The following is a 17,157-nucleotide window of genomic DNA, read 5'->3' on the forward strand; positions in this document are numbered from 1 at the left end:
AAATCACAAGTCAACTTGAACAATGTGTCGATGCCGATTAAAAATGAGTCATGTACAACTAAATCAAATTAATTACTTAAGTCTTTTACTATAAGAAATCAGAAAACTCAAATGTCATTAAATGCTGTAATCCAAGATATCAAAATTTCCTAACCATAATAAGGAACCAAAAATTGTCACCTTGAAAAACATCCATGGGTCCCAGGAGTAATCCTATCATAAAGTTGCAAATCAAGCAAACGTTAATATCTATCAAGTCCTCAAGAGTAAATCTTTGGAATCTTCCTATTGTAAACCTGCATATCAAGCGGGGGAAAAAAAATCTTGATGAGCCAATAAAATAGTAAAAGCTACTTATGACTTACTTTCCTCGGCAGGTTTTAATTTCCTATTATTAAGCCGGTCATTTAGGACAGCCACTGAATAACAAGAGGATGTAAACTAAGATATTATAGTTTCCTTAAGGATTCATGCATAAATCTAGAGACATGTCTTGAAACTTTACTGATTAAATGATTTTATGAATTAGTTAACAAAAAACTAAGATCCACCAAAGACGAACCAGGACAAAATGGTGGTTTGCAATCATTGAATCAGTGTCAGATACACACAGACACAGATACTAAAGGACTGTAAGGATGAGACAATACCTGGTCCATAAAAATATTGCCTTTGCCCCGATCACCTTCAACCATATGGATACTGTCAACAGCAGATTATCTGCATGATTTCTGAGGATGTCAGTATGCAAGCTTTAGAAACAAATTTTATTCACAATATATTATTTCCAATGCAGTGCTGGTGAGAATGTTTAGATTTGAAAATTACTATGCATGGAATAACATATGCTTTCGTTATGAACTAACCTGCATTCTCTCTGAAGGTGTTCTGTTCATAAAACTGATGAGGCAAGGCAATTTGTTACCGATGACAGCCAGAACAAGAAAACCACAAATTATTCAATCCCCCTTTCTATATGACAGAATGAAGGCTTGTAACTTCTTAGCATGGTAAGAACACAAAACCTAAATTATACAGCAGTAGCTGTAGAATCTCCAGTTGAAGAAAAGCTGAAAGACTTTGGAGCTTCACTTCCTCTGATTACCCGGTTATATATAACTTTGAAGGACTGTGAGCCATATGGCCGACTGAGAAGACTAATTGGTATTCTCAAAGTCTGCTTTCGGTTTCTTCTTCCTCTTACCAAGATGCTGAAGGTTTTCTCACCTTCAATTTCCCTTTCAACATTTCTTCTCAAGCTTTGGTTCTGGCTGGTAAAGTGAACGGGTTCACTCCCTGCATTTTCAGTCCCACACAAATTTAAATGACCATTTTCCTTAACAAACTCCCCCCTAACAGTTTCCCGACCGATTCCAGCTACTTCATTTGCATTATCCATTGATTTAGATGCTAGAAGGTCCACTTCTTTCTCAGCATCTCCCACAGCATCAATGTTCTCTGGCAGAATCGATGCTGAACATGAACTATCAAGGTCGCCAGACTGTGCTTTCGGCTGCATTATGGGATCCAGAATTGGCTCAACAACAGGTGGTGGAACAGAAAACTCCATTGGATGGTAGCCAGGCAAAAAGGGCCCGGGAATGAACTCTGGTACATTGGAGTTCCCATTGCATTGCCATGAGAAATGATTGTGATGAAAGGCACTGGTAGTCACAGGAAATGTACTGGTTGGTACTCCTTGGGGTTGAGTGTAGGGAGGATACATAAACGGCAATGGCTGCATCATGTTGGGAGTTGAAGGAGGTGAGGGGTATGGCTGGTGTGGAGATGAGCACATTGGATTAACTGTAGGTAAGACAGTAGCAGGCCTTGGATGAAGAGTCATGTTTACAGGCCAAGGTGCAACAGCTGTAACTGCACCAGGACCAGGAGGCAAAGTCATATTAATGGCAACTGCTGAAGCACGTGCAACAGCTGGTGATGGGTTGAATGGTACTGCAGATGCAGACAACTTCCTATTAGGTAATCCCCGAGTGTCACCTGGATTGAAAACTGATGGTTTTTCCTTCAAATCATCCACTACTTGTAGTGTCGACTTTGTGTTATCATGGGATTCAATACTTTCAGATGAATCCTTCTCATAAAATTCACTTGTTGGAGAATCAATTGAGTTGGGTATACCATTAATCAATATGCCATCCTGAACCACTTTATGTATGTCAACAACAGATCCAACTCCTCGCTCACTCTCAGATACCACCACAGATGGGTTATCTTCCAATCCATCAGATATATGAGTTTCTTCCCTGTTCGGATGAACCCCAGTTTCCTCTTTTAAGTTATCTGTCGCATCCAATACAGAATCACTCTTCTCTTCATTTGTTTTTTCTGCCCCAGTCACATTGGTGTTAACATTTTCTTTTTCTTCCATCGTTCCATCTTCAGGTTTTCCAAAACTAAATTCCTGATTATCTGGATTATCACTTTGTGGAACCCTGACTTGCAACATCGCAATAGTACCAGGAGGGGCAACTGCTACTTCCTTGTAAGAAGGAGATTTTCCAAGACTGATTATTGAGTTCTTCACTGAGCTGGTATCATTTGGTGCAGAAGCAGGACGGGATTCTGAAGGAGAACTTGAAGGCTCACTCCCATTTATAGAAGCTTCTACTGTTCCAGTTTTAGCAGAAGAAGGCATGGACTTTACCCTGTATGCTACAGCCTTGACTACTCTCCTCCCAAATTTGGTACCATGGAAGGTAGTCACAGGGTGGTGATCTGCAGAACTTCCATGAGATACTGCCCTTTTCTTTAAGAGGTAATACCTACTACTGTGATGACTACTCTTGGCTGAAGAGTAGTCAATAACTGCATCCGCATTCCTTTTCTGATAGCTATGAACCTTGCCAATTGTTGCCCGCCGCTGTTTTAGCCGCCGCCCATATGAACCAGCTGATCTCAGCCTTTGAACTGGTTGCCATCCATCATCTCCTTCCTCGTGTATTGCAGATGAAATTTCTTCCGTGATGTTTGGTTTTTCTACTGCAGACTCTTCTACAACAAGCTCCTGCTGCTGAAATGGTATAGAGCTCCCCTGATTGACATCTGTGTCACTTTCTGGTTCAGGTGCATGTGTCTCTTCATCTGAACTTTCTCTCAGAACTTCCTTGGAAGATCCATCAGGACTTGTTAAATTGTTGTCTTGGTAGAAGTTTCCCTTCACCTATAACGGAAAATTTAGAAACACGATCAGGTCCAGTACAGAAGAACAAGGAGTTGAACACACACACAACACAAGGACAATGCATGTTAGCCACCCCATGAGGGGCTGCCTATTGATTTTGCTTTGACTAAAATGACAAATTGTTCTATCTCATGCCGGTTCCTGGTCAGTTCTTACTAATCCAGTTCCAGTCTGGTGTCCCACCAAATACCATGATTAGACCTTAAGGGATGATGTGTTACAACTTTTAATTAAAGTTTCTTGTTAATGTTGAGACTTCCCTCCCCTCAGCATCATCAATGTTTTTAACTAACAGATTCAGATCATGGAAGTTTCTCCACTCTCCACTACAACAAGAGCAGCAATAGGACAATTTGTCTCTTTCTCCTATTACCTAAATATATTTTTTACCAACATACCTTTGCAACATAGGTCTTTCTCTTCAATGTTGAGACATTTCTCCCCTTGGTATCATGACTTGGATTAATGTAGTCAAGTAAATCCGATACACTGGTATAGTAAAAAGACTAGCTATTAGCAATAAGGGTATGGATATTTCAATTGAAAGAAAAAAATGCACCAAATCCTGGACATCAAAAGTTCAATAATCAATTCAGTTGCACAAGGTTCCATATTATGGACGGTAATATAGAAATTACCTCAGATGGCCTTTGCTGGCTATGGAAGCATCAGGCTTCCTAGTACCATTTCGTGCAGCTTCTTGCTGTTCAAAAGCCTTGGACTCAAAGTACTCAAGCCAAGCGGCAGCATCCTGAAGCATTTTCATAAAGCTTATGACTACATATCAATTATGAGAAGCTAACCTCCCCACACTGAAATCCCAGCTCCACCCATCCCCACAAGAAGATTACATAAATGTGTAAGCATCGTGATTTGAAGTTAGAACTCATAATTTCAAGTTATTTAGTAAAAGTACCAACTCTCCGTTTATAGCTATATCCACTACCAACAAAAATGTATTATCAGCAAACCACATTGAGTAAATTTTAGGCAGTTTGAATTGTCTAGCAGTCATGAACGACGACCAAGAAGTACTCTCAAATATCTCAAAACAACAAACACACATAACACACTAAAGCCTGCCACATTCCCCCCCCCCCCCCCCCCGCCAAAAAAAAAAAAAAAAAGAATTGAGCACAACTAACTTGATACGTAAAATACCTGTGTACGCAGATCATCTGGGCCCAACTTTGCTCGAAGAATCTGCAAGGTTGTTTGTTCATGCTGAACACTCAAAGGGTAAGCCTCCATCAATGAGAGTGCAATTGCTATGGCATGGTAACTTGCTGCTGTCTGCAAAGCATTACAGAAACAGAAAATTCCTTAAAGCTATAAACAAAATTCCAAAACAAAGAAATGTAAAATGAAAATTTTTATCAGTCATTTATTTGCTCCCAATAGGATCTGCACTATCAGTTCTAACAGCACTACTAGAACTGTAAAATTACATACCAACTTCACCAGTTAAGCAGACAACATGAGTATGGATTTGTTTTTGCAGCATCTTATTTTAAACGTGGTCCAATAAGTCAGATCTAGGTTGACAATTTGAACATGAAACAATATGTTGAAATTTTTTTTGTATATTATAGATGGTATAACATTTAAGAAATTGGCTGAAACTGGTAAGAAGAAAAAAAATAATCAACAAAACAACACCTGAATATGATCTGGACCGAGTAACCTTTGGTTACACTTCAGGGCTTTGTGGAGATATCTGAGGGCAACATGTACATTCCCAAGTCCTTCCTCCATCATAGCCACATTGATGTATGTTGCAGCAGTGTTTGGATGAGATGGGCCACAAGTCAGATGTAAAAGATACAGAGCTCGCTTTACATACCTGATCAACAACAAGGTTAGACCTTCAGAACACAGAGAAGACACCCAAATATATAAAAAGGGTATAATCTTCATCATTGAAAAAGAAGACATGAAGAGGACATTTTAGAAAAGAAAAGTATTAGCAAAGATAAGATTGGATGTTAATTAAAGGAAACAAACACAATATAGTCTAGAAATAGGTTATCTTCTTAATACCATCCCTCGATCAAGTGACTTTGAAAGTCCACAGAATTGGTTGATACAACATGAATGGAAGTTCCAGTTATTCTAATAGCCAATATGTACATTATCAGCATGGAAAACACAATCAGTGTGATTTGGTACACCATTATAGTGAGAAACCCCTATATCCAGATAGCAGGCTGAAACATGTAGGCATAAGACACAAAATTATGAAAAATAATAGTTACAGTCAGGACCATCCATATAATACAAATAAAATCCACTCCTATAAGTTTTTCACTGGCCAGTGGAATATTTGAACCTTTAAAGGTATGGACTGAAGCTGAGCCCAGTAATATTACCTAAACCTAGAAGTTGATATGCTTTATGCAAGAATAAAACATACTTGAGAGCTAGCTCTGTGTGCTGAAGCCTATAATAGAATACAGCAAGATCCCCATAACTCTTCATTGTATCCGGATGATCAAGTCCTAGTTCTCGCTCATTGATATCCAAGGCTTTCTGCTGATAAATCGTAGCCTGAATAACAGAAAAGATAGTTGAGTATTGATTCAGCATCGTCTTGAAAACTTTTATTACCGATCAATCAAACACTAAAAATTTTACAGTTTTGTCTATAAATCGAAGCCCAGCAAAAATGAATTAAGTGCTTATTTAGAATGGTCTGAAAAGATTTGGCAATGAAACAAAAATATTGGTGTCATGGATGATGCCTCAGCAAGATTAAAACAAAATGGATATCCAACAAACCTGATTGAAGTCTCCAGTGTGATACAATACTACAGCAAGGAGGCTGTAAGCACCTGCAGTCATTCGATGGTAGGGACCACAAACTGCTACCAGCTTAGCAAGGGCCTTCAAACATCACAAAGGTAAACAAGATAAAAAAATACAAAATAAGAAAGGGTGAAGACATAGTTTCAGCAACTTTCCGTCACCAGGGATGGAGGATCTGAAACGGGCAGCAACTTTATTTTTATTATTTCTTTAATTGAAAATCTAAGATCATATTATTAAAATTTTGAAATATAAAATTTGAATTAAATTAAATAAATTTATCAATTAAAAAATATTTAAAATTATATTGAATAAAATTAATCAGTAATTAAAAATTTTCTTTTAAAAAATTGTTAATTAAAAAAAAAACTTTTTTTTTTTTTACTATAATGCTATATTACATATAACTTGTTCAATATATACCCATATCCATATCCAGCCTTTAAATCTGGACATGAATTTGAGTATGAACATATGATAAGTATGGATTTGGACATGGATATCAATTATCAATACCCAAGCTGAATGATTGCCATCTGTATGGTTGCTGGAATACCTTACTAACAGATTACATAGAAGAAGGATATATTTAAGTAGTACCTTGGTCCCATAGGTGACTGCATCTTCAAGTTTTCCCTTATCTAAAGCTGTTTTTGATGATTCCAGGAGCTGTCTTCCATCGGCAGATGAGCATGCCGCTTGCTGCAAAGAATTAATAAAAAACAATTCAAAAGAAGATACAAACAAACTCCACCATTTCAGAGAGAAGGAGAAAAAACTTGTTCCATCCTTCTTATCATAGTTAGGTACCTTATGCACAGGCACCAGGCTGACAACATCTATTTTTCGGAATGGACTTGGAGAATCCATGTCAAAATCCCTTGAAACCAACTCAATACCCACCTGAAACCAGTATTAGGAAACAAGAAATGAAAAACAATTGAGTGTTAGTGTTTCATTGATGGCTACAAAATTTATGGGCTATGAATTCTTGGCACAAGCAACATACTATTTGTGAACTATAAAAAGTATTTTTCTGATCTAATTATTCCAAGTTGAGTCAAACATTCCAATGTATCTACAGATTTCCGCCGAGGTAAACTTCTGCATAAATCATCTCAATGAGAGATACACCAGTTCAAGGATAACATCAATACTCTCCATATGAAAAAACAGTATTTTCTCAATAGAAATTAGATGTGTCCTAAATCAAGTTATAAAATCTTATACCCCTGCCCATTCTGAGGTTATATTAAGTTACAGAACTACAGATCCACAGTATTCATAGATAATTCCAGACACTCAAGAATTTTGAAATTCATGGATAAGTATCAAATACCTTGTGACACAACCCCCGTAGAATTGCAAATTTCCGCACATCTTTGAAGTTTAAGCCATTAAGATCCCACTCATATCGCTTCATCAAGAACAACTCCAGCCATCTCCACACAAGGGGATGGACATTATGAGACTTATTTAATCCATCACTTTCATGCACTCCAAGCATCAGATTCAGTGCAGCAGCTATTGAGACAGCCATTCTCTGAGTGTTACCGACAGCAGAGATCACTGCCTGAATAATGTGCTTAAATGCCCGAACTATCATCTCATGAATACAGAGTGATTGTACGTGTGACAGCTTTTCCGATAGCTTGACCTAGTACCAACACAAACAGCAGGCATTAGTCACCATGGACAAACCCTTAGTTGCAACATCTTAAAAATTATAGGTCTCTGCATCTTCATTAGGATTTAAGTTCTGATGATGATTCCCAGCAAAAGGATGCAAGGTAGTGCATGTGAAACTCAGCAACATGACAGAAATGCTAAAGGTAAGGCAACAGAACTCAGAAGGAGATGAGATTTCGATGCATTACCAGTAAAGATAGAAACAAGTTTACATTCTTAATTATTCTATATCTTGTCCTTACTTTCAGGGAGGTTTTATAATAGAACTTACAGATGGCCACTTATGATTCAATTCTATCTTATTTTGACAGTAGTGTGCAATTTATTAAAAGATTTGCTAGGCATGTTTCAAACATTGTTGTATTCAGTACTTCTAAAGACACATATTGCAGTTGACAATAATGGAAATACTCTAAAGAGTGGACAACAGCTGTCAATTTGTCATTACGACACATTAAGGTGTACATATGGAGTGGTTCTTCACACAGGCATGTATCATTCGAACAGAAGACCTCCAAAAGACTGGAATGGATTACTATAAATTACAGACAGATGTCAAAGCTTGACGCAATTACATTGTATTCAATATGGCATAGGTTACAAAATAAAGCTTCCTCCCTGTAAAGATATTATGATTATACATGTGTATCAAGGAAGCAAACCCTGATTTGAAATAAGGAACTCACCACATGTCCCAGAGAACGCATCTGAAGGCCTCTAGTATGCATGAAATCAGTAAGGGTTCGGCCATCAACTGGTGAAAGTTCCAGAGAACCAAAATCTGTTACCTGTATTGAAAGATAATTAAATACTGTAAACAGGAATAACCATAACCTTACCTTTTTTTTTTTTTTTTAATCTTTGATAAGAACCATAACCTTACTTACACGTAAATAAACAGAAAAACAAAGAAATACTTTCAGAAATTACCAGTTTTGGGAGTGCGACTTCAACATAATAGTTGTGAGACAAGTCAATTAATTCCTCCAAGGACTGTTAAACACGGTAAGTTAGTTACCACCATGTAAGACACACAGGGAGTTGTATCTTCCCTAGAAATCACATCAACAAAAATATTACCTTACAATGAAGTCCAGTTTCAGATTCTTTTAGCCGTGCAAATGCCTCGTCAGACAACAAATTCTTTAGTGCAAGCTCATTTTCTTTATCCCTGCTTTCAAGCCTAGCTTCTATAGAAGCTGAAGTAGCTTTTTCAGATTCTCCATTAACTCCATCTGCTTGAGATTTTAAAGTTTCAGAATGTATTTTGTGATTACTTCCTTCTGATTTTTTCCTGTTATTCTTAAGGGACTTAAGAGGTGTTCCGAGCCCCTCAACCTTCATTTCACTCTTAGCCTTCTCGTTTGATAGTTTCTTAGCTTTCTCTTTTGATAGTTTCTTATCTTTCTCAGCATTCTTTTGGTCCTGTAAATGCTGTATCCAGCAGGCTCCAAGTTCCCATCTCACAAAATGTTCCCTTTCTGGTTTCTCTTCCTCAAGCTTGGCAATGCTTTCTTCCAGCAGTCTCTCCACAAACATTTGGGAAGCATTAAGCTCTTCGCGTTCCAAATTTTGCAAATTTGGTGCAGGTTTATTGTCTTCTAAAGTTGTTGTCTCATGAATAAGTAATCTCAAACTGTAGGGAACATAGCATTATTTAAAACTTTCCCTGAAGAAGAAACATTACTAGAGGAAAACCACAAACTGAGTAGATGCTGTCATAATGAAAAGAAATTATGGAAATGCATAATAGTACTAACTGTAAAGTGAAAATAGCATGCATTTTTGTTTCAAAGACATACTTCAATGTAAATATATGAGCATGGAAAAACAAGCAAATACCAAATAGGATTACAAATGAAGCATAAGCACAGGCTGAACATAGAAAACTCCATATGATAATTTCCATCTCCAAACATTAGGGGGCTGAAAGTAGTCCTTCTAAAATGTTTGTCTAAATATGGTATATGTTCATAATAATAATGTAATAAATTAAAACTATTAAGATTACTTATAAAGTTAAATGAGGATTAAATTCATCATTCACCAAGGAGAGACCTGCGAAAAATTTCTATTGCATGCAACATACATTTGGTTGAAACTCAAACAATATAATGGGTCATGATTGTGTACTTATTCTTCTAAACGATAAAATTGTCCAAAACACCAGCTATTGGTTGAAATCTCACACAGACCTTAAATTATATGAGATACGTGATAATTTTAGAACACAGACCAAGGTTTCTAATCAAACCTGTTAATATTTAGTGCATTAGCACCGCCTTCAGGCTGTTCAAGTTCAATGCTTTGAAACAGAGGACCAACTTTCTTGTTCTCTCTCTCCTGAACCTTCACAACAGCTATGTAGCCACAATATCTTACATTGACAACACCAAGGGTGGCAACATCCTGCAGTCAAAATGTAACGATACGTTCAACCGTTTATAGATCACCTCAATGACAATTTGGGGAAAAAAAAAGGGATAATAACATCATTAACTCAGCAACTTAATATTGATCTTACATGGGCAGCGGTATTTTCATCAGCAGTAATCCCTTTCAGTAGGTTTCTTTCGACTAAATTATTTTTATCCACTCCAGTTGCTTGACTTCCATCAATTTTAGTATCCACTTTGCAGCATGCATTGGAAGCATCTTTCATGATGGCGATCCTCAAACCCCCTATTATCTCAGTATAGAGTATTTTACAGTTACTTGGATAGATTAGCTCGGGTTTTCCCATCACATGGTGCACAGCTTTGATGGCTCTGAAAATGGCAACATCAACAAATAAGTTGTGAAGAAGGAATGCTTTCCTGTCTCGAATCTGCCTTTCCTCTGCTGTCTTGCAAGGCATAGATGCAACAAACAAGAACTCATTGGCCCAAGGAATCAAATCACTTTTCCCATCTCTTCCTAGACCACCTCCATTTCCTCCCCATGCTTCATCTTCTGCAGGAAGAGGAGGGAAAACTGATGGTGACTGTGCTGCGATGGGAGGGATGAGCCATGTGTTCGCTCTGAAGCCATAAGGAAGATTCCCAAACTGCAAAGGGTTTAAAAGAGGAGGGTTAATAACATGACAAGGGAACTATAAGATTTGGAGAACTATAAAAACGTCTGACTCAAACAGATTTCATAGAAAGGTCAGTAAAAAGATGTTTGACCCATTACCCAAAAAAAAAAAGGAAGGGAAAAGAAACTAAAGCTGTGATGATTATTTACCTTATTACGTTCTGAGAATGCGTTCATGAGCTCATTGTATGCCTGCGAAATGATAGATGAGATATATAACTTCAAATATCCAGCACAGAACCGAACAGTAACACAGAATGAACTGAAATTTTACAAATGTACAGCCTATGTACAAAATCTCCATCCAGACAACTTAACCAGTCAAAGTAGGCTAAGGTAAGAAAGTCCAGCACTAGCATAAATCTCCATTTCTAAAAGAAACTACATGTGACCACTACTGGCACTGTCTAGATTTGGCAAAACCAAACCACTCTAACAATTCAAATCATTTTGGTGAGGCAAAAAATATTTGAAAAATCAATTGAATTGCAAAAGATAGTTAATCTATTTTACTGACCAATCTTCTGGTAAATAAAGCACAAGTATGAACATTGTCGAACTTGAAGGATAACAATGTAAGAAAAACTAAACCATCAAGGACGCAAGTTGAGCAAGGGGAAAAAGAACTGACATTGTCAAAAGCTCGGCTAAGCTGCCCCAACAAATCAACAATGTTGTGACAGAGGATCCGCTGCTTTCCTACACTATAAAACCCCTTCCTGCAAGCTTCAACATTAACCATCTTTCCATTACAAAGCTTCACCTGTGAATAAACCGAAGACCTCAATGAGAAATCTAAAGCAACATTGTAAAGAATAATAAGAATAATGCTATAATTTGAATTTGTCTAGGATGCCTTTTCGAGGTAAAGTGCTTCGAGTAAAAGCACTATAACTGGCTTCAGGTGTTTTTTTTTTTTTTTTTTTTTTTTTTTTGGGGTACTTGTTCGGAAAGCACTTGAACCAAAAAGAAAAAAAGAAAAAAAAAAGCAATCTAAGTGTTTTTTTTAACTAGTATCGTCTTACATCAAGGGATAAAAGATGATCATCAGGGGAAATTTCTTCAACCCGTCGCTTCGGTGCCTTCCTTATAACTGCAACCAACATTCAAAATAATCCACCGCAGTTTAATTACAAATACAAAAATTTAAAATAATCTTATATAAAGAGATGCAAGGGAGAGCGAAAAGTACATTGAAGAGGGGGAGTGAGATGAGAAAGTGAGAAGAACTCATAGAAACTGCTGAGCTTAGGGAAAGCGTGGCTCATCTCTCCATCTCCATCAACCGTCACGTCATTCGATGATTTTGAATTCTTGGATTGCGGTGAAGACGGTGGTTGCGATTGCTTGTCTTTTTCATTTTTGGCGGTAGTTTTCTTGGCGCTCTTACTATCAGGCACATTCTTTCCGGCGTCGAATCCGCAAGGGCCGAAGCTCGTCGTACACGCCACAATGTCCAGGACGCGCCTGACGTGCGCCGCTGCCCCCTCTTCATCGAAGTCCTCTGTTGGATTACACGGAGCAAGAATAACGGTCGAGTATAATCAAACAGGCGTTCCAAGAAACCGCGGGGTAATCTTGAAGCCAACAAATAATTACCGTCGGTTAAATAAAATTTACCTTCCGTTAGCGAAAGAACGCAGGGCTTCAGTGCTGCCACGTCGACCGCATCTTTTAACCGCGGGCCCCTTATCTGCTCAATTTAAAAACTCACAAAATTATTCTATTCTTTTTTTTTTTAGGCAAAACCGACATAAGAACTTAAAACGGATAAATATTTTTTTAATTACAGAAATACCCTTACGTATTTCACTCTTATTCCCTTTTGAGCCCAACTAAATTTAAACAGGTTACCGTTACGTATCAAGTTTTTTTGTTAAAATGAAATACACTTACAGTAAAATTTACAAAGAAAAATGGGAAAAATGGAATAGTTTCTCAAAATTTGCGAACTTTTTACCTCGTGAGATAATGAAAAATTGGTGATAGAGCAAGTTTCTGTGTTCACAGAGAGCAGCCGACGAACATCTATAATCCTGTCCGTTGATATTCCCTGTTGACAAACATTATCTTATAGGGTTAAGTCATATCTTTGGCTAGAAAATTAACAAATTTTATAATTACAATGACGCGACTATCTCACACGTAAAAAGCGTAAATTTAATTTACTAGTGAAATGAAAACGGATAGTTGTGTTTGCTATTGCTTGTATCAAAAATTCAGTCTCTAACAACAAACTCGAGATTCGAGTTCAGCTAATACAACTAATGGGGAAATTTGTTTAATATCATAATCGTAGCGTAGATTTCTTTTTTCTAAAAAAAAGGCATTTGCAATAAATATATGTGTATAGACACACACACACACACACACACACAGAGTCACACACAGACACACACACACAAAAAAAAAGCGCAAAGAGAGGAAAGATGCCCAAGAAAACAAAAGAGTGTGGACGCGCAAGCAACACCATCACAGAGTTGGTGCCGCTGACTTGTAACAGCAGCGAGAAAAATAAATATATTGACAATTAATTCAAGCTGAATATTCGCCCACGCAGAGTGGCTGGTTTCAACATGTACAAGTTTAATGAACTTAACCAAGGAGCACCAACACCAAACCTTTAAAATAACTCGAGTATCATCGGGAAGGTTTACGGTGATGTCCAGAACAACCGGAAGAACTGCAGAAACATAATCAATTTTATCAACACGTAGCTGATTATATAGTAAGCAAGAAGTTGACAAAGAACAACGTATTATTTAAAATGAATTGAGGATATATACCCTTCTCTTCTTTCTTCTTCTTCTCGTTTTTGGCCTTGCCGCGACTGTTCCTTGGAGCCATTTTCTACCTCTGCTAGCTTGACTGAGCTGAAACTATAAGCTCTTATCTGTTTAAGTTAACTTATTTCAAGAAATAGGATGAAACAGAACCGTATGCATTGACCAAAATAGAGAGTAACAATGATTAATAAAAAGCACGCATGTGTTCGCATACAATAGCAAGTGCCAATAAATAAACTTGACCTATGAATCTATCAGAGTTCAGAAATTAATCGATATCAATTAAAGTAGACATTAATTAACCGAAAACAATTACCAAGCAGCGGAAGAGAGAAGTACGTACGGGAATTTAATGCAGTTTGCAGTAGAGAAACCGACGGCTGCAGCAATAAGAATTAATACACCGTATATAAGGTATAAAAAGAGTATTAAGTAAATAACGAAGCTCAGGGAGCTGCAAGAATGGTGGGTTTTGAGTACGAGAAAGCTAAGTGGAGAATAATGAAGCGTGCTTAAGCATAAAAGAGATATGAAACCAAACGAAATGAAGGTCTCATCCACATCCAATTGAAGAAAACGGTGTGAGAGAGAGAGAGAGAGAGAGAGAGATTGAGAAAGAGAGGGGTGGGTGGGTACTAGGCCCAGCGGGTATGATAAGAAAGGAAGGGCGGAGATTTAACAGTCAGATGATATATGGCATTTTATGCCAGTTTCTGGCTAGATATATATATATACACCCACACACACACACACACACACCGTTTTCCTTTTTTTTTTTTATTGTTATAAAATTTCGATATATATTAAAAAAAATTAGTGAAAGTGATATAAATAAAATTCTAGAATTCAAAAGGCAGCTAGGGAAAAAAGAAAAAAATAAAAGAATGAAATTATCTGCACAAGGTAGTCAGCTTTAAGAAATGGTTCTGTTGGTGTTGCACTTGCAGATGAGCCAAAATCTCAGCCTCTGAAGTCTTGAGTATTACTTTCATAATAAATTGTTTCATTTGTGATATGTCAAAACAAGCAAACCCACATTGCTGTAATTCATTTTGCATAATTATCATATGGACATAGTATCTATATAGAACGTGATTAATAAAAATGCACCAAAAAGACCGAAAAAGATGTGCAGTAAATTTATATATATAAAAAAAAAAAAACTGAATTCCAGATTTACCATTTAGTTTATATGTTGTAACCAAAATCAGAAATAAATTTGGTATTTCTGCATTACCGTATCCGCTCATTAGTAGCTGATTTGAGACACTGCAATTTTCTTTTCAGTGTTGATTAAAATGCAGTGCAAGCTGCTGATTTTTTTTTTTTTTTTTTTTGTGGGTAAGTTGTGTACGTTCTCCCTTACCAAGATGGCAAAACTTGTTCACTATTATGTGATTATGTCATCAATCATTCAATCTGCAGCGCTTGAGAATCACTGATATCGCATTGCAGTGACCATTCTACAAGAATAGTGTTAACCACATCCTATTTTCTTCATCAATCTCACAGCTGCGAAAAATGAATTCCTTTTTTTTTTTTGGTTCTTTAATCCTCATGCAGGAAACAATTAAATGACCATAATTCCAAGTTTTTCAATTGACTTGTATGTGTAGCTAGCCGTGTTCCATGTGGGTGGATAACCCACCACCATGTCCATGTTGCTCCAAATTGATATTCAATGGCTAAGTTGACACGCACCTTTCATTTTTCTGGCTTCTTCTATCAAATTACCAAATTGTTGTAGTATTTTCTTTCCATCGATATTCTTCACATAATTTGTCCATTGTGTACTTTTTTTTCATTTTGAGTAATTGACCGTTGCGTACTTATTCTAAAGAATGGACGGAAAATTAATTATTTTGTCTTAATCGATTTAGCTAATCGAAGTTCGGTGACTCCGATTGATTAATTCTGCTGTTGCGTGACAAAATGCTCTACATTTCTTTCCATAATTAATTGTCAAATAATTTACTTGGTTCATAGTTTTTTCACAATATTATAGTACTGTCTATGAAATACGTAACTGTTTCTCTCTTTTATGTCAATGCATACCAACAAAAATGTCAATGTAATAGTTTTCATTATTATTTTTTTCCTATCAAATATCCAGTATCACACATTTTTTGATTGCCTAATCAATTAAGAGTGTGTTTGGAACTGAAGTTGAACAATTGTAATTTAACTACAGTATTAAAGTGTTTGGTAAACACTTGTTGTTGTACCTTAGAAACTATTTTAATAAGGTTTTTCACTTGTATAATAGAAAATCTATTATATTTTTAATAATTTTGTAAAATTATTTTTTTAAAATGTATATTTACTACAAATTATTAATTTTTGTTTCAAAGTTATAATTTTTTTTTTTCCACAGCAGCTGTAGCTTTTAAAATATAGTATCTCAATCCCAAACAGAACTTAAGTCATACAAGACCACAAGAGAAAGTGGTTCCTTGTTAATGCGACATGTCGCATACTACCACTAAGGGTGGTTAGTTAGTAATATTGTAACTTTTAAAATATTCATTGATAATTGTGATGAGAATTAGTTAAACATTCAGTAAAATTTATTTTTAAAAGTGTTGCGAATTTTAAAAATAGCCATATATATTATAAAAATTTTATTGTTAAATTACTGCAAGAGTGTAAATGATTGAATTAAAATAATGTTGAATAAAATTTATGTACACATTTATAAATATGTATATAAAATATTTTTATTATATATATACATAAAATAATAATTGATAACTAAAATAAATATTATATATTATTAATAATATTTTTTATTTTGTTATCTCAATATAATTGGTAATAATAATAATGATCTCTTTAAAATTATTAATTTTATTTTCTAATTAATAATGATAATTTTATATTTTTATAATATGTATGAGGATATATATAAAATTGTATTAAATATAAAACTGATTTTTAAAATCAGGTTTTGAAAAACGACTCATTCTTTGCTTTTCAAAATTTGCTATAGAATGAGGCAATTAGTTTAGAACATCACATGCCTGCCAATATGACATTTTTGTTAGAATAAACTTAGTCACGATATTATTATACATAATCAAAATAAACTTTAATGTATTAGACATCATTAATGCTACAATGATCAACCGGACTTGTTTGTGGATTGCTTGATTAAGGTATGGAGCCTTACTTATCTCTACTTTTTCTTTTTTTCTTTTTTTTTGGTTTTTCGAATGTCTATAAAATACAATGATACCATAGTAGAAGATAGTTTATGCAATTATGCTCCTCCCATTATATTAAGGGAAAAATTGCACTTAAAAGAGAAAGAACGCTTTTCATGTGAGTTTACCATCCAGTTAAGAAACAAGGTTGGGTTCTCCTGTCTCTTTATTTGCCATTCGCAAGTTTTAATTGCATTCAGATCAATAAAGAATCATGACACAAAAACCTTTTTTTTTTTAAAAAAAAAGAAGCTATAATTGAAATTATTAATTAAATGTTGATTTTTTTTACACCATGTATTTATGTAAAAGACACTTATGCTGTGTTTATTTTCTGGAGTGGGAGTGAGGAGTACGGATTCCTCCCACTCCAGTGTTTACTTCACTAAATTTG

General features: G+C 35.8%; 1 protein-coding gene across 5 annotated transcripts; it reads right to left on the reverse strand.

Moving 5' to 3' along the window:
• Nucleotides 1-15: 15 nt before the first annotated feature.
• Nucleotides 16-14,257, reverse strand: LOC102621342 (protein REDUCED CHLOROPLAST COVERAGE 1). Of its 5 annotated transcripts, none has more exons than XM_025092553.2 (26): nt 13,904-14,257; nt 13,561-13,647; nt 13,396-13,457; nt 12,735-12,827; nt 12,395-12,467; nt 11,967-12,278; nt 11,800-11,867; nt 11,406-11,537; nt 10,925-10,966; nt 10,224-10,745; nt 9,954-10,108; nt 8,780-9,335; nt 8,630-8,692; nt 8,386-8,487; nt 7,350-7,667; nt 6,821-6,913; nt 6,611-6,712; nt 5,984-6,088; nt 5,619-5,752; nt 4,865-5,048; nt 4,367-4,498; nt 3,844-3,956; nt 3,604-3,694; nt 867-3,184; nt 651-720; nt 16-296 (listed from the first exon to the last, which is right to left on the reverse strand). In XM_025092553.2, exons 2-24 carry the CDS (start codon nt 13,619-13,621, stop codon nt 1,031-1,033), a joined length of 5,667 nt encoding a protein of 1,888 aa, XP_024948321.1. In that variant the 5' UTR covers nt 13,622-13,647; nt 13,904-14,257; the 3' UTR covers nt 16-296; nt 651-720; nt 867-1,030. The 5 variants fall into 5 exon arrangements, with proteins under 5 accessions (XP_024948321.1, XP_024948320.1, XP_006491272.1 ...); XM_025092552.2 differs by having other exon boundaries at nt 13,561-13,653; XM_006491209.4 differs by having other exon boundaries at nt 13,561-13,667.
• Nucleotides 14,258-17,157: the final 2,900 nt, after the last annotated feature.

This window comes from Citrus sinensis, chromosome 3, assembly GCF_022201045.2.
Source record: "Citrus sinensis cultivar Valencia sweet orange chromosome 3, DVS_A1.0, whole genome shotgun sequence".
NCBI lineage: Eukaryota > Viridiplantae > Streptophyta > Magnoliopsida > Sapindales > Rutaceae > Citrus > Citrus sinensis.

Coding starts and splice junctions, on each gene's coding strand:
- LOC102621342 (XM_025092553.2), bottom strand. CDS start 13,621: ATGGCTCCAAGGAACAGTCGCGGCAAGGCCAAAAACGAGAAGAAGAAG. Junction 12,828..13,395: donor ATACTCGAGTTATTTTAAAG/GTTTGGTGTTGG, acceptor GTTTGTCAACAG/GGAATATCAACGGACAGGAT. Junction 6,713..6,820: donor GCCTGGTGCCTGTGCATAAG/GTACCTAACTAT, acceptor AATTCTTTGCAG/CAAGCGGCATGCTCATCTGC.